General features: G+C 37.1%; 1 protein-coding gene across 1 annotated transcript; it reads left to right on the top strand.

Annotated features, from left to right (window-relative positions):
• LOC105980209 (transmembrane protease serine 11E-like) lies at positions 1–24,068 on the top strand. Its single transcript, XM_013008937.1, has 10 exons — positions 1–41; positions 458–582; positions 6,038–6,159; positions 9,419–9,486; positions 11,312–11,475; positions 15,827–15,865; positions 17,854–18,031; positions 19,170–19,429; positions 20,197–20,339; positions 23,907–24,068. Exons 1-10 carry the CDS (start codon positions 1–3, stop codon positions 24,066–24,068), a joined length of 1,302 nt encoding a protein of 433 aa, XP_012864391.1.

The following is a 24,068-nucleotide window of genomic DNA, read 5'->3' as shown; positions in this document are numbered from 1 at the left end:
ATGAGAAAGCAAGTAGAATTAGATGCTGTATCTGCCACAAGGTAAGGTTCAAGCTTTAATATGCATCACAATGTGTTTATAATTCAACAGTGCTAAAACAGGTAGCATCTAGAGTGCCTCATGCTATAGTTCGTACAGCACTGGCTCAACAAGTAATCACTGGCATTTCACACAGCACTTTCCATAGGCCAGGAACTATTAGAAGCACTTTATTTAATTTTTACCACAATCATATGACATAAGTATTGTCAACATCATCTTCTTTATAGGACAAGAAAACTGAAGCACAGAGACGTTAGATAGTTTGTCTAAAGCCAGGCATAGTAAAACCACAATTGGATGGGTACCAGGATATGTTCTAAACCATAACAGTAAACTACTACTTGAATATCCTTGATTCCTCAGTTTTGCTTAGGAAGTGGATGTGGTGCTATAATCTATGTACATTCTTTCTCAGGCCGGCTGTGGTGAAGACCAGGAAAAGAACTTGTTTGGAGCCCTGGGTTATTGGCCTTATTACCTTTGTCTCCTTGATTGTGCTGGCAGTATGCATTGGACTCACAGTTCACTATGTGAGATACAGTAAGTATGAACCACCCTGGTGTCAGGTGGTTCACCCCAAATATTTCCTCCTGTACCTTCCTGTTTTGATTTGTCTCCAACTTGCTCAGCAGTACTTATTCATTTGCATAATGGAGACAAAGATGCCTTTACCTGTTTTGTCTTTGTCTTTCATTTAATCCCCACCAGAGAATTCATTCTTCTATCCTTGATTGTAGCAATGCTTCCTGCTGGGAATATCATGCTAGTTTACATATTAATTGATTACTAGTAATGGGGTCTTAAATAGGGCAAGACCACAGGTAGCTAGAATCCAGTGTCTTGAGTTCTTTGAGGTCTTAGGGCAATCAACTTGATTTAAAATAATTACAATTTATAGAAATCATGACATTCCAATAAGTCAATTACACAATTAAAGATCTTAGAAATGGAGGTTCTGGTCTATACCAGAAAGACAGAGAAATGTTCATAATAGAATATTTCTGTTATTTAACATCTCTTCCTGTTAGTTAACATCTCATCTTGGAGCCAGGCATTGATGGCTCACATCTGTTATCCTGGAGACTTATGGTTCAAAGCTAGCTCTAGCAAAAAAGACCCAGAGATGCTATCTTTAAAATAATCAACAAAAGGGTGGTCTAGAGGGATGGTTCAAATGGTAGAGCACCAGTTGAGCAAGGAAGCTGAGCAAGTGTGACACTTTGAATTGAACCTCAGTACTGGAAAAAAAATCTCAAGTATATGGGTTGGGAAGGTGGCTCATGGTAGAGCGCTTGCCTTGCATGCCTGAGGCCCTGGGTTTGATTCCTTAGCACCACATAAGCAAAAAGGAAAAAGCCGGAAGTGGCACTGTGGCTCAAGTGGTAGAACGCTAGCCTTGAGCTGAAGAGCTGAGGGAAAGCGCCCAGGCCCAGAGTTCAGGCCCCATGACCAGACCCCCCCACCAAAAAAAAAATCTCAAGTATCCCTTGTAAGTGATTACAGAGGGCAGGGTGTGCTGAGAAGGTTAATTATAATGAGACTTACTCTCTGGTTATCATATATCTCACTGCCAGATGAATCGCTACTCACTAGGTTATTAGAAAGGTCCCCAGGGCACTTTAGAATTATTCTTCTGAAGTTTCCTTATACTCTTCCTTGGGTTTTAATTAGTTGACTCAACTATGACCTGTTAGTTTAATATCTCCCTCTGTGACTAGATTATTCTTTGATGTTCAAGGGCCTTAAAACCATAAAAGCTAATCACTTGATTCTAATTTAATTGGGAATTTGATGAAGGTCCTTTCTTGTAAAGAGAAAGAATGAATTAGAAATCTAGTTATCTTCATCAATTATCAACACAAATCCTATCTCAATTTCTGAAATGTGTTAGGTCACTTCTGGGTAATTTAAAGAAAAAGCATTTTAAAGCAGAGAATACTTTTTTAAAAAAATGGAATTTGCCCACATATCACTTTAAATTTGGGTAACTTTATTCATTTCTCTGGAGCCTGCTTTAAATAAAAAGAAATTGGTAAAATAATTTCTATAATACTATAAGCCTGTTACAAATATGCTTTATCATTAAAAAAATTCTTATTTCTCCCCCTTTGTATACTCACGACTAGTTTATTCAGTTTTATGTTACTATGTTTTGTTTTTGTTTTTGTTTTCTGGATTCTGGCATATATTAGGTACCTTATCAACATTTGTGGATACTGAGTAACACAGGTGAATGGTTCATACCTGTGACATTTTCTTAGGATTTTCTGGCTTCATTCTTTGGACAAAGAAAATTTCTTAGTATTTCTTTCTTGTCTTGTCTCAAGCCATTTTTTATAAGATTTTAAAGCCTTAATCATACATGAACAATGAAAAACTTGATAATATTTTTCCAGTTACCTAGTCCTGTGTCCTATTGTTTCAATGATCAGTTCAGAAATACAGAGCACACAACTTCCACTGCCCACACAGTACACCTGAATAAACAATGTTTATTGCAGTATGCAGCAGTGTCATATTTGTGACTTGTTCTCTGGAGATATAAACTAACAACAGAGTAGCTATAATGAAGAGCATTTAGGAGATAGCATAACAAAACAAACAAATCTGTTACAGAAATAGGCAAAGGTGAAGCTGATCAGATTCTGAAAAACATCACATTTCACTTCATTTTGCAAAGCTTAGGAGAGTAGATTTCTGTGTGTAGTTTGGGTCTAAGGTCACTGGGGGCTCCATTTATGGGCCTCTGTAATCTAGATGTCAGACAACAAATCTGTTATTGAGCAATTTCATTGAACAATAACAGATGCTGGTGTAGATGTGGACAAAAAGAACCCTAGTACACCACTGTTGGTGGGAATGTAAACTTGTTCAACCACTCTGGAAAGCAGTGTGAAGGTTCTTCAGAAAAGTAAACACACCTGGGTGCCAGTGGCTCATGTCTGTGCCTGTAATTCTAGCTACTCAGGAGGCTGAGATTTGAGTTTGAAGCCAGCCCAGGCAGAAAAGTACCCCTCTGACTCTTATCTCCAATTAACCACTCAAAAACCAGAAGTGGAGCTGTGGCTCAAAGTGGTAGAGTGCTAACCTTTAGCAAAAGACCTCAAGACAGCAACCAGGCCCCGAGTTCAATAACAACTGACAAAAACAAAACCAAAAACAAAAACAAAAAACTAAACACAGAACTATCTTATGATCCAGCAATTCCACTCTTGGGCATTTATCCAAAATATTACGAAGTAAGATACAGACAGACCACCTATACAACCATGTTCATTGAAGTACTATTTACCACAGCCCAGGTATGAACTCAGTCCAGATGCCAGTCAATGGATGAATGGATCAAGAAAATGTAGTATATATATATGCAGTGGAATTTTACTCATACACTAGAAAGAATGATACAACATCATTTGCAAAGAAATGACCTGGGAAAAAAATCATGTTAAATGAAGTTAAGTCAGGCTCACAGAGACAAAGGATACTTGTGCTCTCTCATATGTGGAACCAAAAATTAATTATAAATATACAAATAAACACTTTGGGGATAGTATCCAAGTGGACATAAGCGTAACTGAAAAAGGGTGGATTTGGGGGGAGAACTCAAATGATATAATTCCTTAGAAAGGCTAACTTAGAGTCCCGCAAAATAAACACGAGGAAAAGGGTACTTAGAGAAGTGGGATCAATAGGAGAGGGTAAATGAATGAAGAGAGGAAGTGAGGGAGAATGTAATCATAAAATTTAATGAACGTCCTACAAAATTAAGAAAATTGAGGGAAGGGATGGGGGTAGTGAGGGAGGGGGGAAAATGATGATAGGGCAGACATTGCTCAAGATGCATTGTATTGATCAACTGCTTCATTGAATAGGCAACTCCTTTATAAAATTACTTAAAGATGATAATGATAAAAATGAATCACAAAGCTGTTGTGAAAAATAACCAAAAATTAATACTCACTTATAATTTATTTACTTTTCTGTGAATATTCCTGGTAACATCTTTCTGCTATACTGGACATATCTTATCATTTTAGAAAGTGGGAATCTTATCTGTTTAAAGGACTACAGAGCATGCTGAGTGCTGGTGGCTCCTGTCTATAATCCTAGCCACTCAGGAGGCTAAATTCTGAAGATCATGGTTCATGCAAGTCTGGGCAAGAAAGAACATGAGACTCTTATCTACAATTAACTACCAAAAAGCTGAAGAGATGCTCGGGTTCAAGTGGTTTAATGCTGGCCTTGGGCAAAAAAGCTCAAGGACAGTGTCTAAGGCCACAGTTCAAGCTCCCCAGGACCATCTCTCTTCCTTCCTTCCTTCCTTCCTTCCTTCCTTCCTTCCTTCCTTCCTTCCTTCCTCCCTCCCTTCCTCTTTTTCTTTCTTCTTTTTCTCTCTCTTACCTCCCTTCCTCCCTCCTTTTTCTTTTTCTTTCTTTCCTTTCTTTCTTTCTTTCATTTCTCTCTCTTTCTTTCCTCCCTCCCATCCTTCCTCCCTTCCTCCAAGAAGCTACATATAAAAGAAATCTGTGCTTTAGGAGTTAGGGCTTGGCTTGAAACTTAGTTCTGTCTTTTCTGCCCATGTCACGTGGCGGTGGTACAAGTTATTTGCATTTCTGAGTCTGGAACCACCTATATGTGGATAATACTGCTTTCCTGTGGGTTGTTGTAGATTAAATGAGATAGATGAACATGCCTGGACACTGGTGCTTAGTGTTAGTTTCCTTCTCCTCTAGCATCTCTGTGAAAAGAAAAAGAATATGAAGGAAGAAGAGGAGAAAGATTGAGATAGGACGAGGCATTGTCTGTTTTCCTAGAAAAAAACTACATTCAACTCTCTTCATCACTGTTCCAATCCTAATGCTTGGCACAGAGTTTCCTAGGAAAGGTAGTTAGCATTACTGTCCATTGAATGAACAAATGAGCCTCTGAGGGCTCTGTGACTGCTTCATGTGTCAGATAGTAGAGCTAAAAGTATATTGCATTAACTCTTCAGTAGGCTTAAATTGTACACTGCTTAAACTGGATGCAGGTTTAGGAGAGAGAAGATACCGCTCAGCTGTGTGAGAAAGCAAAGGGAAGCAAAGAGTCGGTGGCTCACGCCTGTCATCCTAGCTACTCAGGAGGCTGAGATCTGAGGATGGTGGTTCAAAGCCAGCCCGGACAAGAAAGTCTGTGAAACTCTTACCTCTAATTAACCACCAGAAAACTGGATGTGGCACTGTGGTTCAAAGTGATAGAGCACTAGCCTTGAGTAAATAAGCTCAGGGACAGCACTCAGACCCTGAGTTCAAGCCCTATGGTGACAAAAGAAAGGAAGAAAGAGGGAAGGAAGGAAGGAAGGAAAGAAGGAAAGAGAGAGAGAGAGAGAGAGAAAGAAAGAAAGAAAGAAAGAAAGAAAGAAAGAAAGAAAGAAAGAAAAAAAATAGAATGCCAGGAGATCCAGGTGAAGGTACATAGTGTCCCTTGACAGTTATACCCAGTGACAATTTTTGCTCTCTAAATTCAGATCTAGAAAAATATTAACATTTTTTCTTACTATCATTTTAATTCTTACTCTCCATCTTCATCCAAAAAAATGCTCTTATTCTAGAGTCTTTGTGGTCAGAATTGGTGTCGTTTATTGAGCTAGGAGGAAGGGGGAATGTACTTTTTAAATGTAAGAAACAACATTCAACTCAGGGAAGCGTCTGAATTCACCCCTGTTTATTTATTCAGATGGCAAGATTTGTTATCTCTTGTGGCTAATCAGCCTGTGGCTCCAGTGTAATATTTATTTACAATACACCTAGAGCACCAGGCATTTATTTCTTCCAGCTTTTAGACTGTAAATCATAGGATGATGAATGGCATCTTTTATTTTGCAATAGCTCTGAAGCCTGATGGAGGATGAAGAAGCTGGGTAGTGGTATTTCTTCTTGTCTGCCTAGAAAACATCGAATGGAATAATAAGGGTGCTAATAAAGATTATGATGGGTTTTTGTCTTTTTCCTTGAAGATCAAAGGAAGACCTATAATTTCTACAGCACATTGCCATTTACCAGTGACAAATTATATGCTGAGTTTGGAAGAGAGGCTTCTAAAAATTTCACAGAAATGAGCCATAGAATTGAATCCATGGTAAGTAGTTGCTTCTCTATGCCTGGGGCATTTTCTGTCATGTCCATCCAACTGATGATCATTGCAAAAAGTAAGAGGCCATCTTTTAGGGATTTAAAACCAAACTGACAATACATGACTTAGAAGAATATACTTTGCAAAGGTGCTTTGCAAAGTGCTTGTAATGTTCTTGATCAGTCAAGTTCATAAACTCTGGGAATGTGAGGATGCCACCCCCTTTCCCTCCCCCCTGCAAAAATAGGTGGTTGTCTCCTAGCTTCTTAAAGATCTGGAGCAGAAGGTTTTCAAGATCGAAACTGTTTGCTACTTACATAAATTGTATTTTAGCTTTACAAATTTATAACTCTGAACCAGTTCTTGGTTCATGAGGCTACAAGAGATTCATGTTTAGGTTTAAAGCATCAACATTTCTTTTTTTTTGGTCAGTTGTGGGGCTTGAAGTCTGGGCCTGGGCACTACCCCTCAGCTCTTCAGCTCAAGGCTAGTGCTCTACCACTTGAGCCACAGCGCCAAGCTTTTTCTGCTTATGTGGTGCTAAGGAATTGAACCCAGGGCCTCATGCATGCAAGGCAAGCACTCTACCACTGAGCCAACTTCCCAGCCCCAGCATCAACATTTCTATGGGAAGATGAATCTAATATTTAAGAAATTTGAAAAAAATTAGCAGTGTGCCCATCCCCCAAACAAGTGTCTGAGTGATGAAGTCTTTTTATTATCAGATTAAAGAGTAGCTGGAATTTCCAGGTAATTTTCATAATAATTTGTTTATATTATAAGAAAAGAATCAGGGATTAATCTAACACCATCTACAAACTAGTGGTCGTTTTTTTCCTTAAATTTGACTTTGCACATCATTTTATCATTCTGAATAAATTTCCTTATATGAAAATTAAGGTGTCAAATTATATAATTTACAAATTATTTTCCAAGTCTAATATCCTGAAGCAGAGCAGAATGGAAGAAGTCTGTATTGTTCTTGTTTTCCCCCCTTCTTATAATGACATATCTGGGCTATTTTATAAAGCAAAGGAGGTTTATGGTGGTTCAAAGTTCTAGAGGTGGAAAGTCAAACAGCTAGCTCTGATGGCTTTCTTTGTGAGAGACTCCTGAGATGACCCAGAGCAAAGACAGGGTGTGTGTGTGTGTGTGTGTGTGTGTGTGTTTGTGTACGTGAGCCTCCTCTGCTCTCTCTTCTTATGTAGTCACCAGAGTTCAATTATGGGGCTCCACCCTCAAGACCTTATCTAATCCTAAACACCTTTTAAATGCCTCACCTCAAATCTCATAATCAGATTAAATTTCCACCCTCTGAATACCTCACCATGAGGATCAAATTTCAATGCATGAAGCATCTGGAGACATTCAAACCAGATTGAATCCAGAGCACTATTGCTACTGCTCTCCAGAAATTGATTCTTCTAGAAACTGCAATGAGGAGCCGGAGAGCTTGGCTACCTTGCTGAGGAGGAGGACAAGTCCTGATTATACTTGCACTTGCAGACAGCAAATCAGATAAATGTATAAAAAAGCTTTCCTCTAGGACTAGATACATATCTAATGTAAAGAAAGGGACTGGGACTTAACAAGTCAAGAAAAAAAATGCTGCCATTTCCCTTTTTCTTTGTACATTTGTCAAAATTAATTTTATAATATCCTGATTGATTTAAATCTAAAGGAATATAATAGGTAGGGCTCTTCACTACTTTCAAAAATGTGTTTAAAAGTCATTTAAATTATTTTAAGTTAAAGTCATGACTTTAAAAATCCATGTTTAAGTAAAATAACTATTCAATAAATAAATATCAAGAAATAAAAATAACTATTCAAGAAAATAACTATTTAGAGGAGTTATTTGTAATGTGTTGATTTTTCTCATAGTTATAAGGTCTGTTTCAGGGCATGAAGGCTTAGGAAACAATAAAATATTAAGGAATAAAAAAACTCATTTCTCTGTTAATCAATTATCAGCTTGTAGCAACTGTGTTTAGTAACCATCCACACACACTGAAAACAAGAAACCATTGAAATATTTGCTTACTGGAACTCCTATCTATAAAAGTTAATTTCACTAAAATTTGTATTTATTGCAATAATAAATGTTATCACAAAATATATCCCTCATTTTACTAGGATGAACTTCAGAGATGCAGTTAACTACCTTGAATCATGGGCATTTCTTTTTTCTTTGTTTTTTTGTTGGCCATGGGGCTTGAACTCTGGGCCTGAATGCTGTCCCTCAGCTCTTTAGCTTAAGGCTAGTACTCTACCACTTGAGCCACAGCACCACTTCTGGTTTTCTGAGTGGTTTATTGGGGATAAGAGTCTCGCAGACTTTCCTGCCCAGGGAGGCTTTGAACCATGATCCTCAGATCTCAGCCTCCTGAGTGGCTAGGATTACAGGTGTGAGCCACTGGTGCCCGGCTATCATGGGCACTTCTAAGAGCATTTGCACTGCTGAGCTGGGTCACATGTTAGGACATTCAGCAAGTTTGCCTTTAGGACCATGTGACACTTCTGTGTGCTTGTTTCTACAATCCAGCTATTCCTTCAAGAAATATCTCATTTCCTTTAGATACTTGCAGTTAGACTCTCTATTTCTGGGGTCCAAGAATTTAATCTGACTTGTTAAGAGAGAGCTCCTTCATTTTCTTTGATGTCTTTCTGAGTGGTAATAGCAGGTGGCCCTGTGGGTTCCCATAGGCTTCCAGGCCCTCCATTTTCTCCCTCCCTCCCTCCCTCCCTCCCTCCCTCCCTCCCTCCCTCCTTTCCTCCCTTCTTTCCTTCCTTCCTTCCCTCCCTCCCTCCTTCCTTCCTTCTTTCCTTCCTTATTATGTACAATGTTTGTTTTTTAAAATATCTTTAAATCTTTAAGTAGTTCTTCAAAGGAGTTGGAGTTACCATTCACCAAATCAGCTTAAGAATACAACGCATCTTGATCACAGTTTACCCCTTTCAACATTCTTCCCCAGCCTTTCCAACCTTCAATTTTCTTAATTTTGTACAATATTCATTGGGATTTTTAGTGATTGTATTGCTCCCTCACTTCATTTGACTACCCAGGTCCTTTATTTCTAAAGTGAAGTTCAGTTCACAACACTGGGTCGATTGCCAAGAAAGATTCCTGAAGTTCAACACATTGTGCAATGTCAGTGCTTTTCACTTTTGTCTCCTATTATCGTTGTCCCTTGGGCTTTGAATTAACTTGCAAATTTCAGAATACTGCTTCTTACTGACTTATTTTGGGTATTTTTTTGAACAGGTGAAAAATGCATTTTCTAGATTTCCATTACAAGGAGAACTTGTGAAGTCTCACATAATCAAATTCAGGTATGTAGACCTAAAATATCTTCATATGGCCAGTAATGCACACATTTTCAAGAGCTCATGACATGATTAAATTCATCTGACAAATATGAAGCTCTCTGTTACCATGTGCTTCACTCATTGTATAAATCGGAAAGTAAGCATTTCTCAAGATACTGGCTAGGGAAAGGCATGCTATAGGGATCTAACAGAAATCCCTTAGTGAATTAGCTCTATGGAAAGTAGCTTAGTAAAGGAGATTTGTCTTTAGTTCTTGGTTCACCTCTTTATACGTTTTCATGATTTATTTATTTATTTATTTTTAAATTTTATTGTAAAGGTATTGTACAGAAGGGTTACAGCTACATAGGTAAAGTCATGAGTATATTACTTTGTGAACAGTGTTACCCTCTCCCTCATTTTCACCTGTTTCCCCCCACATTATTTCTTATTTTATACTTATTCTTGTTTTATTTATAAATCATTAGAATTAGAAATGCTTCAAAATTTATACTTGCTTTTTAATTCTTTTTTTACATTTAATTTTTTAAATTAAGTTTTTTATTGTGAAAATACTGTACAGAGGGGTTACAGTTACATGAGCAAAATAATGAGTACATTTCTTATCCAGCATTGTTGCCTCCTCTGTTTTTCCCCTACCATCCCTGTCCTCTTACCTCCTCAGCTACACCCCCATACCCCTTCTCCCCCCCATCACGTAAATTGTAAAGTTTGTTTTGTGACATAGCATATTGTACATCTCATTGTTGCAGTGGGTCAATCTGTATCCCTATTTAAACAATTTGCTTTTTCCCTTCACCTCCCCAAATTATACCAATATTAAATACAGTGAAAACAGGGGTTATACCATAAGGGAGGGACAGACAAAGCAACAAAAAAATCATATGGTACCTTATAAATATGTTAGAACCAATAGCAAGCAAGAAAAAACCACTTGTGTCTCTATCTTGGGGTTCATTTCACTTAACATCGTCTTATCTGACCTTTTCTGCTTGTCTCAGACATATACTAGTTATTGCAAATAAGGGAAACCATGGGGCCTATGTTTCTTTGGGCCTGGCTTACTTCACTTAATATAATTTTTTCCAAGTCTTTCCATTTCCTAACAAATGCAGCAATGTCATTCTTTCTAATGGAGGCAAAGAATTCCATTGTGTATATATACCATCTTTTCTTGATCTATTCATCTACTGAGGGGCATCTGGGTTGGTTCCATATCTTAGCTATGGTAAATAATGCTGCAATAAACATGGTTGTGCTGGTAGCTTTAGTCTGGTCTAAAAATATGGAACGCTTCACGAATTTGCATGTCATCCTTGCACAAGGGCCATGCTAATCTTCTCTTTATTGTTCCAATTTTAGTATATGTGCTGCCGAAGTGATCACCCCTCATTATTTTTTATTCTATATCTTTATGCCCCAAATATGTAGCTAAGAGGATCTGCCACTAAATATACAACTTTAGAATACTATATATATATATATATATATATAAATACATTGTTTTTATATACATGTTAAGTACATAAAGAGCATAAAATATATTATTATATGTTATTTGACAAGATACACATCTTTTTTTAAAATTAATCTTTTGGTGGAAAGAGAATGAACATGCTACCTTTCTGTCAGGGTGTTTGAATTGGGGGTTTTGTACATAGGAAACATCAGGACTACAGAAAATGTATTTGGCTTTGTTTGCATTTTCAAATAAATGATAAAGGAAAAAAAACCTTCGGTTGTGATCAAGTTCCTCATTTCCTCCTTTTCTCTCTCTCTCTTTCCCTCCTTTCTCCTTTTCTTTTCTTGTTTTTATTGTTTGATTCAGTCAAGAAAATCATGGCGTGGTGGCTCATATGCTGCTGATATTTAGATTTCGCTCTACTGAGGATCCTGAAAATGTAAATAAAATTATTGAATATATTCTACATGAAAAGTTGCATAATGTTGAAGGACCTCCTGAAGTTCATCCTGACTCAGTTAAAATTAAAAGTAAGTTTCCTTTTTAAATTTTGTCTATTTCTATGTTAGATTTGGGCATTCATTTTACTTTTGACTTTGTTTCCCCCAGTACTGATGGCTTAAACTAAGGTCTTGTGCTTGTTAAGCAAGTGTTCTACCAATTGAGCCTATAATTTTTTACCACTTGTAAGTTCTACCCCTTGCTTTGGTACTTCTTGGATAGGGTCTGTGTTTTTACTCAGGTCTGGCCTTGGTCCTTGATTTTATGCCTCTATTGTAGCTGGGATTATAGACTCATAACACCATACAAAACTTACTCATAACACCATGTAAAGATTTACTATCTTTTTCTTCTGGATTTGCCCCAAACCATAATCCTCAAAATCTCTGACTCTTAAGTAGGGAGTAGTTGAAATCACAGGTGTACACTACCTTACTTGAATCTAAAAATTTTAAAACATGTATTTCATTGTTCTTGTAAAGATGATGTGCACAGGGGTTGTAGTTATGTAAGTCATATAATGAGTACATTTCTTCTTGAACAATGTCACCATTTCTTTCACTCTCTCCAAGTTTTTCCCTCCCACATCTGCCTACAACTTGTACAGTTCATTTTCTACATAGCGTTTAGTGATTACCACTGCTGTATTTGTTCACCCTCTGTCCCACCTTTTCTGTGCCTCACTTACCCTTGCAAAGACAAATACACTACATGACAAAAGGAAAAGACAACAAAAACAGCAACAGTAACAACAAAAAATTACTATTAGCAGGTCATTGCTTTGAAACTGAATTATTCCAAATGAAGTATTTTAATTTTTGTCATTTTGTTGATGGTATTGGAGATTAAACTCAATGCACACACTTGTTAGGCAAGTGCTCTACCACTTGAGTCATACCTCTAGCCCCTCTTTGAATTGATTGTTTTCAAGGTAGGATCTATACTCTGCCATTGTGGGCTATGATCCTTTAACTTGTGCTTTCCTGTGTCACTGGGGATGACACACACACACACACACACACACACACACACATTGTCATTGTATTTCAGAGGTGTGTGCCACTGGTTGAGATGGAGTCTTACAAACTTCTATGTCTTACTGGCCTCAAATGGCAATCCCCCTATCTTTGCCTCCTCAATAATATCTAGGATTATGGGTTTGAGACCCTGCTCCTAAGTGCTCTAGCATATGCCTCTTAAGTAAGCTTGTCATGAACTCCTGGGAAGGTTCTATACTGGACTTTAGACTTGGGCTACAGAAACTAACATAATCAGGCTTTGCATATCCTTCTTTTTGCTGTTGCTTCCATGTTATGTTCTGAGAGCAGAATCAATGAAAAGGGCCAGCCACTCACCCACTTATTTTTGAGTACCATTAATATACCTTGTTTATAGCTTCTCTTAGAACACTTGTCAATGAAAAAATACTACTTGTACTTTCTAGCTGATATATTTTACAACTAGAGTTGCAAAGTCTGAAGTAGGGGTTTGCTTTGTTTACTACAGAGGTTGCATTTTCCAATGTAAAAAGAAAATGTCAGGTATTGTATCCAACCCTCTGTCCCCCGTCCGCAATAGTACTGTAGTACTATTCAAAAGATATTTTCCATTTTCCCTGGCCTTTCAACGTTTCAACATTTTCATTTGCTAATCAAAGTAATTTTATTCACTAATTTGCAAAGTGAAAAAAAATTAAGTATAAAATCACTAGCACAGTTTTATTGGTCAACATTACACCTTCCAGTGACAATTTTAAAAGCAGATGAAAACAAGCTCCACTTGTTTGTAGAGGCATGAAATTGTTTCATTCAGAACTTTCACATGCATGAACTCAAATAAATATATCTGAAAACAAAATAATATGGAAGCTAGGTGCCAGTGGTTCATGCCTATAATCCTGGAGATGAGGAGGCTGAGATCTGGAGGACTCACGTTTGAAGCCAGCCCAGGTTGAAGCGTCTGAGAGACTCTTAACTCTAATTAACCATTAAAAATACTGAGCAGAAAGCATGGCTCAAGTGGTAGAGTGCCAGCGGAGCAAGCAAACAAAGCAAGCAGAATGCCCTGAGTTCAAATATATGTATATGTATGTATATATGTATATGTATGTATGTATGTCTATATAGTATATATACATGCATGTATATAATAAATGCACATATATGTATATGTACATGTATATACACAAGTGTATATACTATATAATATGGAAAATGCATGTGTACTGAACATGTACAGACTCTTGTCATTTTTCTTTAATAGTATAACAACAATTTATATAGAATTTACATTTACATTTATATTAGGTGTTGCAATGAACTTAGAGATGATTTAAAGTGTATGGGAGAGACACTGTAGGTTATATACAAACACTAAACCATTTTTGATCATCAATGGAGTTTAGTATCCACAGGGTTTCCTGGGACTTATCTCCAATAGATGTTAAAAAGAAAATTGTATATTATTTTTGTTGCCAGGCAATGAAAATACTTCAGAGAGCTAAGTTGTCTATTTTTATGTATCGTCTCAATTTAGGTGCATTCTACCTTAACTAACTCCAAACTACTAATGAGCAGGAAAGGACTGAATGGAAAAGGAACTCTGTATTTTGTTAGTATTCCCTTGCCTATGTCATTTTCAGTTAAAAAAACCACTCCTTAATATACATAGTACACATAAGAATGAGAAAGGCAATGGTAAGAACGCCTTTGCTGTTTTCTGGGTACAGATAGAAAACAGGACCTTCTGGAATTGTCAGTGTCCCCTCCCCACCTCTCCTTTTCCCTTCCCTTCACTCCCCTCCCCTCCCTGCTGAGTGGTAGGTGTATCACATTTATGTTCTAGTCACTGTGTGGCTATGCTGCCACACATTATGGGTTCTCCAGATCCTTATTTTGAAGAGCTACATGAATGGCGTATGCAAATGGTATGATTAATAACTGTAGACACACAAAGACCATGTGCTTCCACTGCTCACACCATAGCCTATTGAACAACATTTTCAAAACATAAATCACAAGATAACATTAGATAGCAAGATTACATTTGATAACATTAGATAACGAGATAACCTTAGCCTGGTACAGTAGCACATGACTATAATCCTAGCTACTCAGGAGGCTGAGATCAGAGGATCCAGGTTCGAAGACAGACCAAGCAGGAAAGTCCATGAGAATCTTATTTCTAATTAACCACCAGAAAACTGAAAGTAGTGCTGTGGCTCAAAGGGGTAGAGTGTTAGCCTTGAGTGAAAAAGCGCACCCAGACCTTTCGCTCAAGCCCCATGATCAACAATAAATAAGTAAGTAAATAAATAACAAGATAAACTATTAGGAATTTTAAAGCAGCAACAATGAAGTTCAAAAATATGGGTAGTGTGAGTCAGTTGGGTTGCACCTTGCTTCCTTGGGAGAAGAATTAACATATTAAGCCAGACTTTTCTCTATGAAAACGAGGTAGAGAAGAATATGATAGATTACTTGAAGTAGAGACTATTAAGTCTCTTAAATAGTAACTGAAGCTACATGATCAATTCTTCCTCATGTTTGTCCTTTTCCTCACAAATAGCTAGATGAAGAAGATTAGAAAGAAGAATTTCTAGAATACAAATTTCTAGCAAATCAATGCTAGTAAATACTAAAAGATAAACTATCATATAAATAGTTTTTCATTTAGGACATTCATTGTTCCATACATGTTCAAAAATAATAGTGTTGCCTATTGGATATCTATTAATATTCAGGAAACATGAGAACTTAATAGTTTTCTACATTTTTGTTTGGAGTAGTGTTTGTATAGGACTAGGATATGACTGCTGAGAAGGTAAAATGCTAGAGTCATTGGCTCGAGTTACATGGTACGTTGAAAGCACATTACGTCTTTCAACAGTAAGAGCTAGGAATACCATGATTTATAAAATATGATTGAGGGCTAATTCAAGTGAGATGATGCTTATGAGCTTAATAAAATAATTAGAAGTAAGGGCTAATAAAATATCATTACATTTAGGAACCAACGCTACAGTTTAGACCAATATTTTCCCCCAAAGAGTAAGGGGACTACCTGTACTTATTTCTTGGTGTACAGTACATATTCTTGCATGTCAACACAAAATTAGTGTATCAGAATTATTGGGAAAGGTCACCATATTTTACATTATCCATATGCTTCCTATATGACTCTTGTCCACTCTGTTTATTGTTGCCTCTCCTCCCTAGAAAAATGAAACTACTATGTCCATGACTAATTATACTGCTTACCACACTACCCAGAGATACTGTAACAGAATTTGGCAACTATTTGTATTTGAAAAACTCAGTTTTTCTTAGTCTAATTCAGATTGGCTAACTTTCTTCTACTTACTATTTCCGTATGTTGCAGAAATCAACAGGACAGAAACAGACAAGTACCTCAACAATTGTAAGTTAAAAATATTTATTAAGGTTGCTTTTCCTGAATGTATAAAAGGAAACACTGTTTATAATATACACGTACTTTGTGTTATTGTAACACAATAACACACAAGACAGAATAAACTTGGATCAGCTTGTGTACAGCTCATGGTGCTTTAGCTCTTCTCTCAGGCACAACTGAACATTAAAAGCAGCAAAACTGGGCAGGGTACTAGGTACATGCCTATAATTATATCTTACTTGGGAGGTTGAGATCGGAAGATCTTGCTTTGAAGCTAGCTCAAGCCAAGAAGTCCATGAACTCTATCTCTAATTAAGCAGAAAAAAGCTGTGCTGGAGGTATAGTTTAAGCAATAGAGCAGGAAAGCCCTGAGTTTAAGCCCCAATATTAACCCATACACACAAAACTATCAAAACTGGGAAAATTCCAGAGTGGATGTGCAGGTGTCTGTGGCCATGAATATTAGAAAATAAGATGATCAACTGGTTAAAAAAGAGGTGTAATTGCTCTTTTATTTAATTTCCTACTTGCAGATATCTATGGTATCTCATAAAGATATAGAAAAATACTTTTGTTGGATACTGGTAACTTATACCTGTAATCTTAGCCACTCAGGAGACTGAGATCTAAGGATCATTGAAAGCAGCCCTAGCAAGAAAGTCCATGAGACTCTCATCTCTAATTAACAACCAAAAAGCTGGAAATGGAGCTGTGGTTCAGTTGAGCACTAAACAGAGAGAGACAGAGAAAGACAGAGAGAGAGAGACAGAGAGACAGAGACAGAGAGAGACAGAGAGACAGACAGAGAAGCAGAGAGAGAGACAGAACAACAACAACAAAAAGCTCAGGTGCAGTGCCCAGGCCCTTAGTTCAACCCCAGTTCTGTTATCACCACCACTAAAAAAGTACTCTGTATGTCTATATAATTCTAAGCTGCAGTCAAAAACTTCTGTTGTTTACTCTAAATAAAATCTTGATGTTATCAATTTTAAAATGTGGAAATTTCAGGGAGTTATAGGATTGAAGTATTTTGATGACTTTACAGAGGGCCCAGAAAATATCTTTCACAATCTTTCAAAAGTGCTGACTCTACACTCCTTCCCTCTTCTATAGCAGAACATTTCCCACCCACCCCCCCCGGCCCCCATGTCGCAAAGAATACATTAATACTTGCAGAATCAGTACATACTATACCTGGCTTTAAAACATGGAAGGGAATGTGCTGCTTACCACCTTAACACGTTGATCAACTTAAAATCTTAACTAAGCATGGAGCTAAGGTATAATTCCATTATTTAAATAGCATATATTATTTCCATTAATATTTATTGGAAATTTACCATGTTCTTTTACTGTGAGAGTTGATAAGGATGCAACATGCAAAATGGATTAGATATAATTCTTTCCTACAAAAGTTTACTCACTATGAGACGTAAGCACAAGCACACAATTCTAAATGAATGATGCTCAGTTAAGGGCTATTTTATCACACAAGGTACCATGCCTTATTGCAGTGTTTTTGTTTGTTTGATTTGTCATGATTGTATTTGAGAATGTTAGCATTTATAGACCTGGCATATTATAAAATATTCTATGATGCACAGGACAGCAGCCTACAACAAAGAATTGTATGGCTCAAAATATCAATGGTGCCAAGATTGAGAAACTCTACTATAAAAAATTTGAGGACAAAATGCATACACACAACCACACACAGCAAATTTGTATTTATTATTATTATTATTGCATCAAGGAAGGCATAAGTAATGCAGTTTAGAAGCAGGGAAATAAAGGAGATATCATTGGAAAGATAATGTGTAATTTAAACCTTTCCAAGATGAATAGGAGTTAACGAACTAAATGTCAGGGATTATAGAAATGAAGGAAACATAGAAATGTTTGATCCTATAAGAGCATAACAAAAGAATTTATGATATAATAACAAATTGATGTTTGAAACAACTGCTAGTCAATGCATTATCTGTCGATGGCAGGCTGTGGGACCAGGAGGAGTAAATCTACCAAAGAAAGTCTCAGAATTGTTGGTGGGACGCAGGTAGAAGAGGGAGAATGGCCTTGGCAGGCCAGCTTGCAATGGGATGGGGCCCATCGCTGCGGAGCAACGTTAATCAGTAACACCTGGCTTGTGAGCGCTGCTCATTGCTTTCGAACGTAAGTCCTACACCTGGAGGAGGACTCGAGGTGAACAAAGTATATTGTGTTTTCCACTATATGTTTATGAAATATGTTAAGAATTTTGAGACGGGTGAGTTTAACATAAAATGAAGATCACATGCTTATCACAGAGGGAATGGGGACTCTCAGAAAATTTAGTGAGAGGTTTTCTGCTTTCGATTTGAGGTGGTACCAATGCACATTATTCAACAGTAATGCACATTGTCATACACACATTAATTTGTCAAAGAAAGTGAGAATTTTAAAGTTACCTTTGGAGCTTGATGTGAATGAGAAGAGTTCATTATTCACTTACTATCTGTGTAAGAAATAAAGGCTGGCGGTTGTAGGTTTGATCTCAGTGGGGAATTCCCTGTTAGACAATGATGGAATTAGAAATGATAAGTTATACAAGTGACTAGATTAGCTAGTATTATTGTAAGGAATGGTAGATTTTCAACCCAGTGCCAAATATCTCCAGTGCATACAGTAGAAACACTTTGTTAAATTGTTCTGAGGCCTCTATTTTTCAAAGAAAAAAATTTAAGACTTTTGGTAGAGGATATAAGTGAATGGACTATATTTAGTTTTCTCATTCTGTACAATATCGTATTTCCATATGTCCTTGTAATCATTCATGTCCCCAAATGTCCAAAAAACCCAGGCTTTGGAATAGGTGGCTTGTCATGTAAAGTAGTATGCATAACCTAACAGAATTCCAACCATGAGCATGGTTCTTAGATTATAAAATAATTACTTCTGTCAGTAGAAACTATTATTTTAAAAAGGAAGATGTGGCAAAGTGCGGGTGGCTCACACATGTAATCCTAGCTTCTCAGGAGGCTGAGATCTGAGCATCAAAGTTCAAAGCCAGCCTGGGCAGAAAGTCTTATCTCCAATTAACCACCAGAAAACTGAAAGTGGTACTGTAGCTCAAAGTGGTAGGGCACTAGTCCTGAGCAAAAAGCCCAGGGACACTGACCAGGATCTGAGTTCAAGCCCCAGGACTGACACATACACAAAAAAAGAATAAAAGAAAAACATATTGACACCTATAGGCAAAATTATTTCATGTAAATCATCAGATTGGTAGCATGGTAAACTAGAATTTATTCTTTATTGTTTTTCTCTCCAGGTACAAGGATCCAACCAGATGGACTGCTTCCTTTGGAGTAACAATAAAACCTTCAAAAATGAAAACAGGCCTCCGAAGGATAATTGTCCATGAAAAATACAAATATCCATCACATGACTATGATATTTCACTTGCAGAGCTTGCTAGGCCCGTTCCCTACACAAATGAAATACACAGAGTTTGTCTCCCTGATGCAACCCACGAGTTCCCCCCGGGGGAAGAGATGTTTGTGACAGGGTTTGGAGCACTGCAAAATGATGGTGGGTATATAAGGAGCAACTCAGAGCATAGTAAATTTTCTATACCCATCTATGTTGGTTATTTGGTCATATGGACCAAGGGTAAATCAGACTCTTGTTATTTAGAGATTGCATTCATCTTTCCTGTGGTAATCTACTATCAATTACATCATCACTGTTATATTAATCATGTTTTTTAAGTTATCTGAAAGAGCAAATATGATACCTAGCCACTCAACTTTTAGTTAGGAGATTAAACCTCTTAGAAGATGAGTTGTGAAGATAAGATATCATAAGGCCACTATTCCCCACCTCAAATTTTTTTCTTTTCACTTTTTTTCTTTTTGTCAGTCGTGGAGCTTGAACTCAGGGCCTGAACTTTGTATCTGAGGTCTTTTGCTCAAGGCTAGCACTTTATCACTTTGAACCACAGCCCCACTTCTGGCTTTTGGTTATTGGAGATAAGAGTCTCACTAGGAGTTTTCTGCCCAGGCTAGCTTCAAACTGCAATCAGATCGCAGCCTCCTGAGTAGTGGGGATTACAGTTGGGAGCTACCAGTTTCATTTAATTTTTAATGGAGTGAAACTTGCTTGATCTTCTTTCCTAGGCACCTAAATATTTATTCTCACTATTTAAGAAAATAAACTTATGCCTAAATATTACTGTGTGTGGAACACACATATTATTCTAAGATTCATTATTATCATCTTCTTGGATAAATAAAAGAATTTCTTCAAATTATAAAGTGTATGTCTATCTATGAACACAAAGACTTTCTTCCTTTTAGGTTATGGTCAGAATCACCTTTGGCAAGTACAAGTTGAACTCATTGACTCTAAAACCTGCAATCAACCCCAAGTTTACAATGGTGTCATAACCCCCACAATGTTATGTGCTGGCTCCTTAAAAGGAAAGCGAGATGCATGTCAGGTGAGTGGATTTGCCTTCTAGGATGATATGCAATGTTCTGTTTACTTTTTTAGTAATAATGACAGGCTTACAGAAAATTGTGATGCTATCAACAAGGAGTCACATCTATAGCCTTTGTTCAGTTTTGTTTTCAATCTCTACACCTTACATAAACACAATACATTAAAAAAATCTGAGAATGGACAGTGGTGCAAAATGTGGATTTGTGTTAACTGCCACTACAGTCAAAACAAAGTTTATTCCATGGACACAAATCTATACATACGTATTATCCTGGTCTAATAGTATTGACATTTTACTAGCTTGAGTGGAGTGTAGAATAGAAAACTTGCCTTCTCTTAAGTCTCTTTCCCTTTCCCTTTTGATAGAACTATTAACAAATATAAATATTGAATTTTACTCTATATTTTGAGAACCACACAGGCAACCTTATATTTCAACTGCTGTACATAATTTAAAGAGAAATTTGAGAAGGAAAGGGAAAGTTTATCCAAAGTTTTCCTTTTTTGATGACTTATTTATTTATTTTTTTGTTGGTCGTGGGGGCTGAACTCTGGGACTGGGTGTTGTCCCTCAGCTCTTTAGCTCAAGGCTAGCACTCTACCACTTGAGCCACAGCACCACTTCTGTTTTTTTTTCCTGCTTATGTGGTTCTGAGGAATTGAACCCAGGGCCTCATGCATGCAAGGCAAGCACTCTACCACTGAGCCAACTTGCCAGCCCTAATGATTCATTTTTAAATATTTTATTCATAAACACTTTAATTTCTCATGGCATTAAAAGCTTCATTTTACTATTCACTTTCTATAGATTGGTAGTGGGAAAAATTCTCCTAATAAGTTTCCTTTGTCTGTCAAAGTCTTTATTTCCTCTTAATTTCTGCAGCATATGCTAGCTAGCATATGCTAGCTATGGAAATCTGGGTAGACAATTCTCTTTCAACTCTAGAATCATGTCCTATGTGGTTTCTGAGCTGACTCTGCTTCTGTTGGATTTATTTTTTCCCCTGCAGGTGATGGTGCCATTTCTCTTGCCATATTCAAACATGTTTTGTTGACTTCAGAATTCAGAAATTTTATGATTTGTCTTGGTATAAATTTGTTTGGATTTATCCTGTTTCAGAATTTCAACTTGATTTTTGTTTTCAGAATTCTAAATTCTTTGTCAAATTATTTGTTTATACTCTCTGTATGTTTCCCTTATTTCATCCCTTGTTTTTTGGTCTTCTCTTTGAGTTCAATAAGTGGTTAACGTGTGTTCTTTGATTTCAGCTAGGTGCTTATACATCTCTTCAATTTTTAAAAAAAATTATTTTATTGTAAAGATGCTGTACAGAGGGGCTACAGTTACATGAGGAAGGCAATGAGTACATTTCTTGTTGAGTATTTTATTGTTGTTGTTGTTGTTATTGTTGTTTGAGGCGGGGACTCAAATTCGGTATCTGATGCTTGCTTATTCACTCATGGGCTGGTGCTCTATGCTCTGAGCCATGCCTCTAATCCCTGGTCTTTAATTTTGTTTTTCCTTCTTGTGATTGATGTTTGAACTCATCATTAAAGATTTCGTCCATTCAGTTTTATGCCTGTAAAATTGTTGGCCATTACAGGAGACATATTTCCTTGTGGCTTTATTTTGCTAATAGTTCTAGTTTGGGATTTCTGCATCAACTTTTTTCCCCCTCTGATTAAATACTCAGTTGATTTCTCAATATTTAGGTACATCTAGGTAGTGACAGGATTGATACTTTTTTCTTTTCTCATTATCTTGTGAGAGGAATGTGCTTCAAGTGCTGGGTCCTGTCCTTAATTCCTCTTAGAGAAAAGAAGCTTAGAGTGAGTTTGAGTCAACCATATCTTTGGGGTTCTTCCAGGCTTTCTGTTTTGTTTTGTTTGTTTTCCACATTGCCACTGAAGTTTCCTATAGGGAGCTAGGACTGAAGCAGTCCCAGTCATTCATACTCTACTACTCTACCCCGTTCTCCTGGGGAATCTGATGATGCACTTGGTGTGTACATAACCTGCAACCTCTAAAATCTCTCTCAGGGTCCTTCTGCATCATTTTCAAGATGGTGCACAGGAGAAGCACCATGAGATGTTGGGAGAATGGAGACCACTGTGTCACCTGCTCTAATTTCCCTAGCAACTCAAAGAAGTAGTTTTATAGTTTCTCTTTCTTCTACATGGTTCAGTAGATGGGAAGTGCTGCCTCCATTTAAATCATTATCTGGAAACTCTTTTCTCTGAATTTTCTCTTTATGCCCCTATATGGGTTTGGATTCTAATGATCAAAATTATTACTGCAAAATTGCTTTATATGGTACATCTTATTTCTGGTAAGTAGAGCATAGACTCTAAAATCAAGGCCCATGTGCTTATACTCATTTTATATTTCCCACATCATATAGTGGTATCAGCAAATGTATATCAGTTAATTTATTTTGAAATTACAAACATCTTATTTCACATTCATCTACTGATGGTATTAGTGTTTTAAAAGAGTAAGAGAAATTTTTACCAGGAAATCAGTATAATGTGTGTGGGGAAAACATGAACTTTTGAATTACACTGTTTGGATTCCAACCCAGGGTCTGCCACTGATCTAAGATAAATTGTTAATTTCTCTGTGTTTCAATTTCTTTACTGATAACCTGGAAAAAATACAACCTTAATTCTATGTTTTGCTGAAAGATTTGCATGAGGGTCAGTCATGGATTTCAGACTTTCTTGAAATCCCTGGTACTCTGGAGGAATAGGTAGGAAGATTGTGTTCTGAGACTGGCTTTTGCACAAAGGGTAAGACTCTAAACCAAAAAATGTAACAAAAGATTAAAAAATAAAAAAACAAAAACAGAGCTGGGGGTATGACTAATGGCAGGGTGTTTACATTGCAAATACAAGCTCTGAGTTCAAAACTTCATGCAACAGCATGTTAATTAATTAAGAGCTTCATAGAATTCTAAATACATGTGGCTGGTCAGTACCTTAAGGCCTAGGATCTTGTGAGATGGGCAGATAGTGCCTTGTTTTATGACCTGTAGAAAATACTGGTATCTGTGGGTTTATATATGTACTTTCTAGGTTTTGCTCTGTGCTAAGCTTTACATTCAGTGTGGTACTAAAACTTCATGATAGTCATTACACATATTATTCAGAACATTTATAGATAGGTAAATTAAAGGCTTTACTTAACTGGGAAAGACTGAACTAAATATTGAAACAGGTGTCTGACTCTAATGTCTGTGCTCCTTATCAGCAATCCATCCTGTTCTGGTGAATAATGCTGTGCTATTCAGGAGGCATCTTATATAGGGAGCTATTTATCTGATGAGTCAGATAAATTAAGATGACTGCTCTCCAGTCTCAGCATACTCAACCCTGAGACTGAGTCCATCCTTCCAGTGTCTGACCTCCTCCTTTATACAGCTGACATACACAAAGGAAAACACTTCTGTGTTCAGGCACACTGAAGGCTTTTGAAAATCACCATATTCATTACATTCTTAACTTAGAATAATGCCTTCTGTGGGGAACTGAACTCTGAACTGCTCACCTTTCCCTTTTCTTTTAGGGCGACTCTGGAGGACCACTTGTCAGTTCAGATGCTAGAGATGTCTGGTACCTTGCTGGAATAGTGAGCTGGGGAGATGAATGTGGGCAACCCAACAAGCCTGGGGTGTATACTCGAGTGACTGCTGTCCGGGACTGGATCGCTAACCATACTGGCATCTAA

Source organism: Dipodomys ordii, unplaced genomic scaffold (genome assembly GCF_000151885.1).
Source record: "Dipodomys ordii isolate 6190 unplaced genomic scaffold, Dord_2.0 Scaffold8, whole genome shotgun sequence".
NCBI classification, from domain to species: domain Eukaryota; kingdom Metazoa; phylum Chordata; class Mammalia; order Rodentia; family Heteromyidae; genus Dipodomys; species Dipodomys ordii.
The sequence above is the reverse complement of the archived record's forward strand: the minus strand, read 5'-3'. Positions and strand labels throughout refer to the sequence as shown.

Coding starts and splice junctions, on each gene's coding strand:
- LOC105980209 (XM_013008937.1), top strand. CDS start 1: ATGAGAAAGCAAGTAGAATTAGATGCTGTATCTGCCACAAG. Junction 6,160..9,418: donor GCCATAGAATTGAATCCATG/GTAAGTAGTTGC, acceptor TTTTTTGAACAG/GTGAAAAATGCATTTTCTAG. Junction 9,487..11,311: donor TCTCACATAATCAAATTCAG/GTATGTAGACCT, acceptor TGTTTGATTCAG/TCAAGAAAATCATGGCGTGG.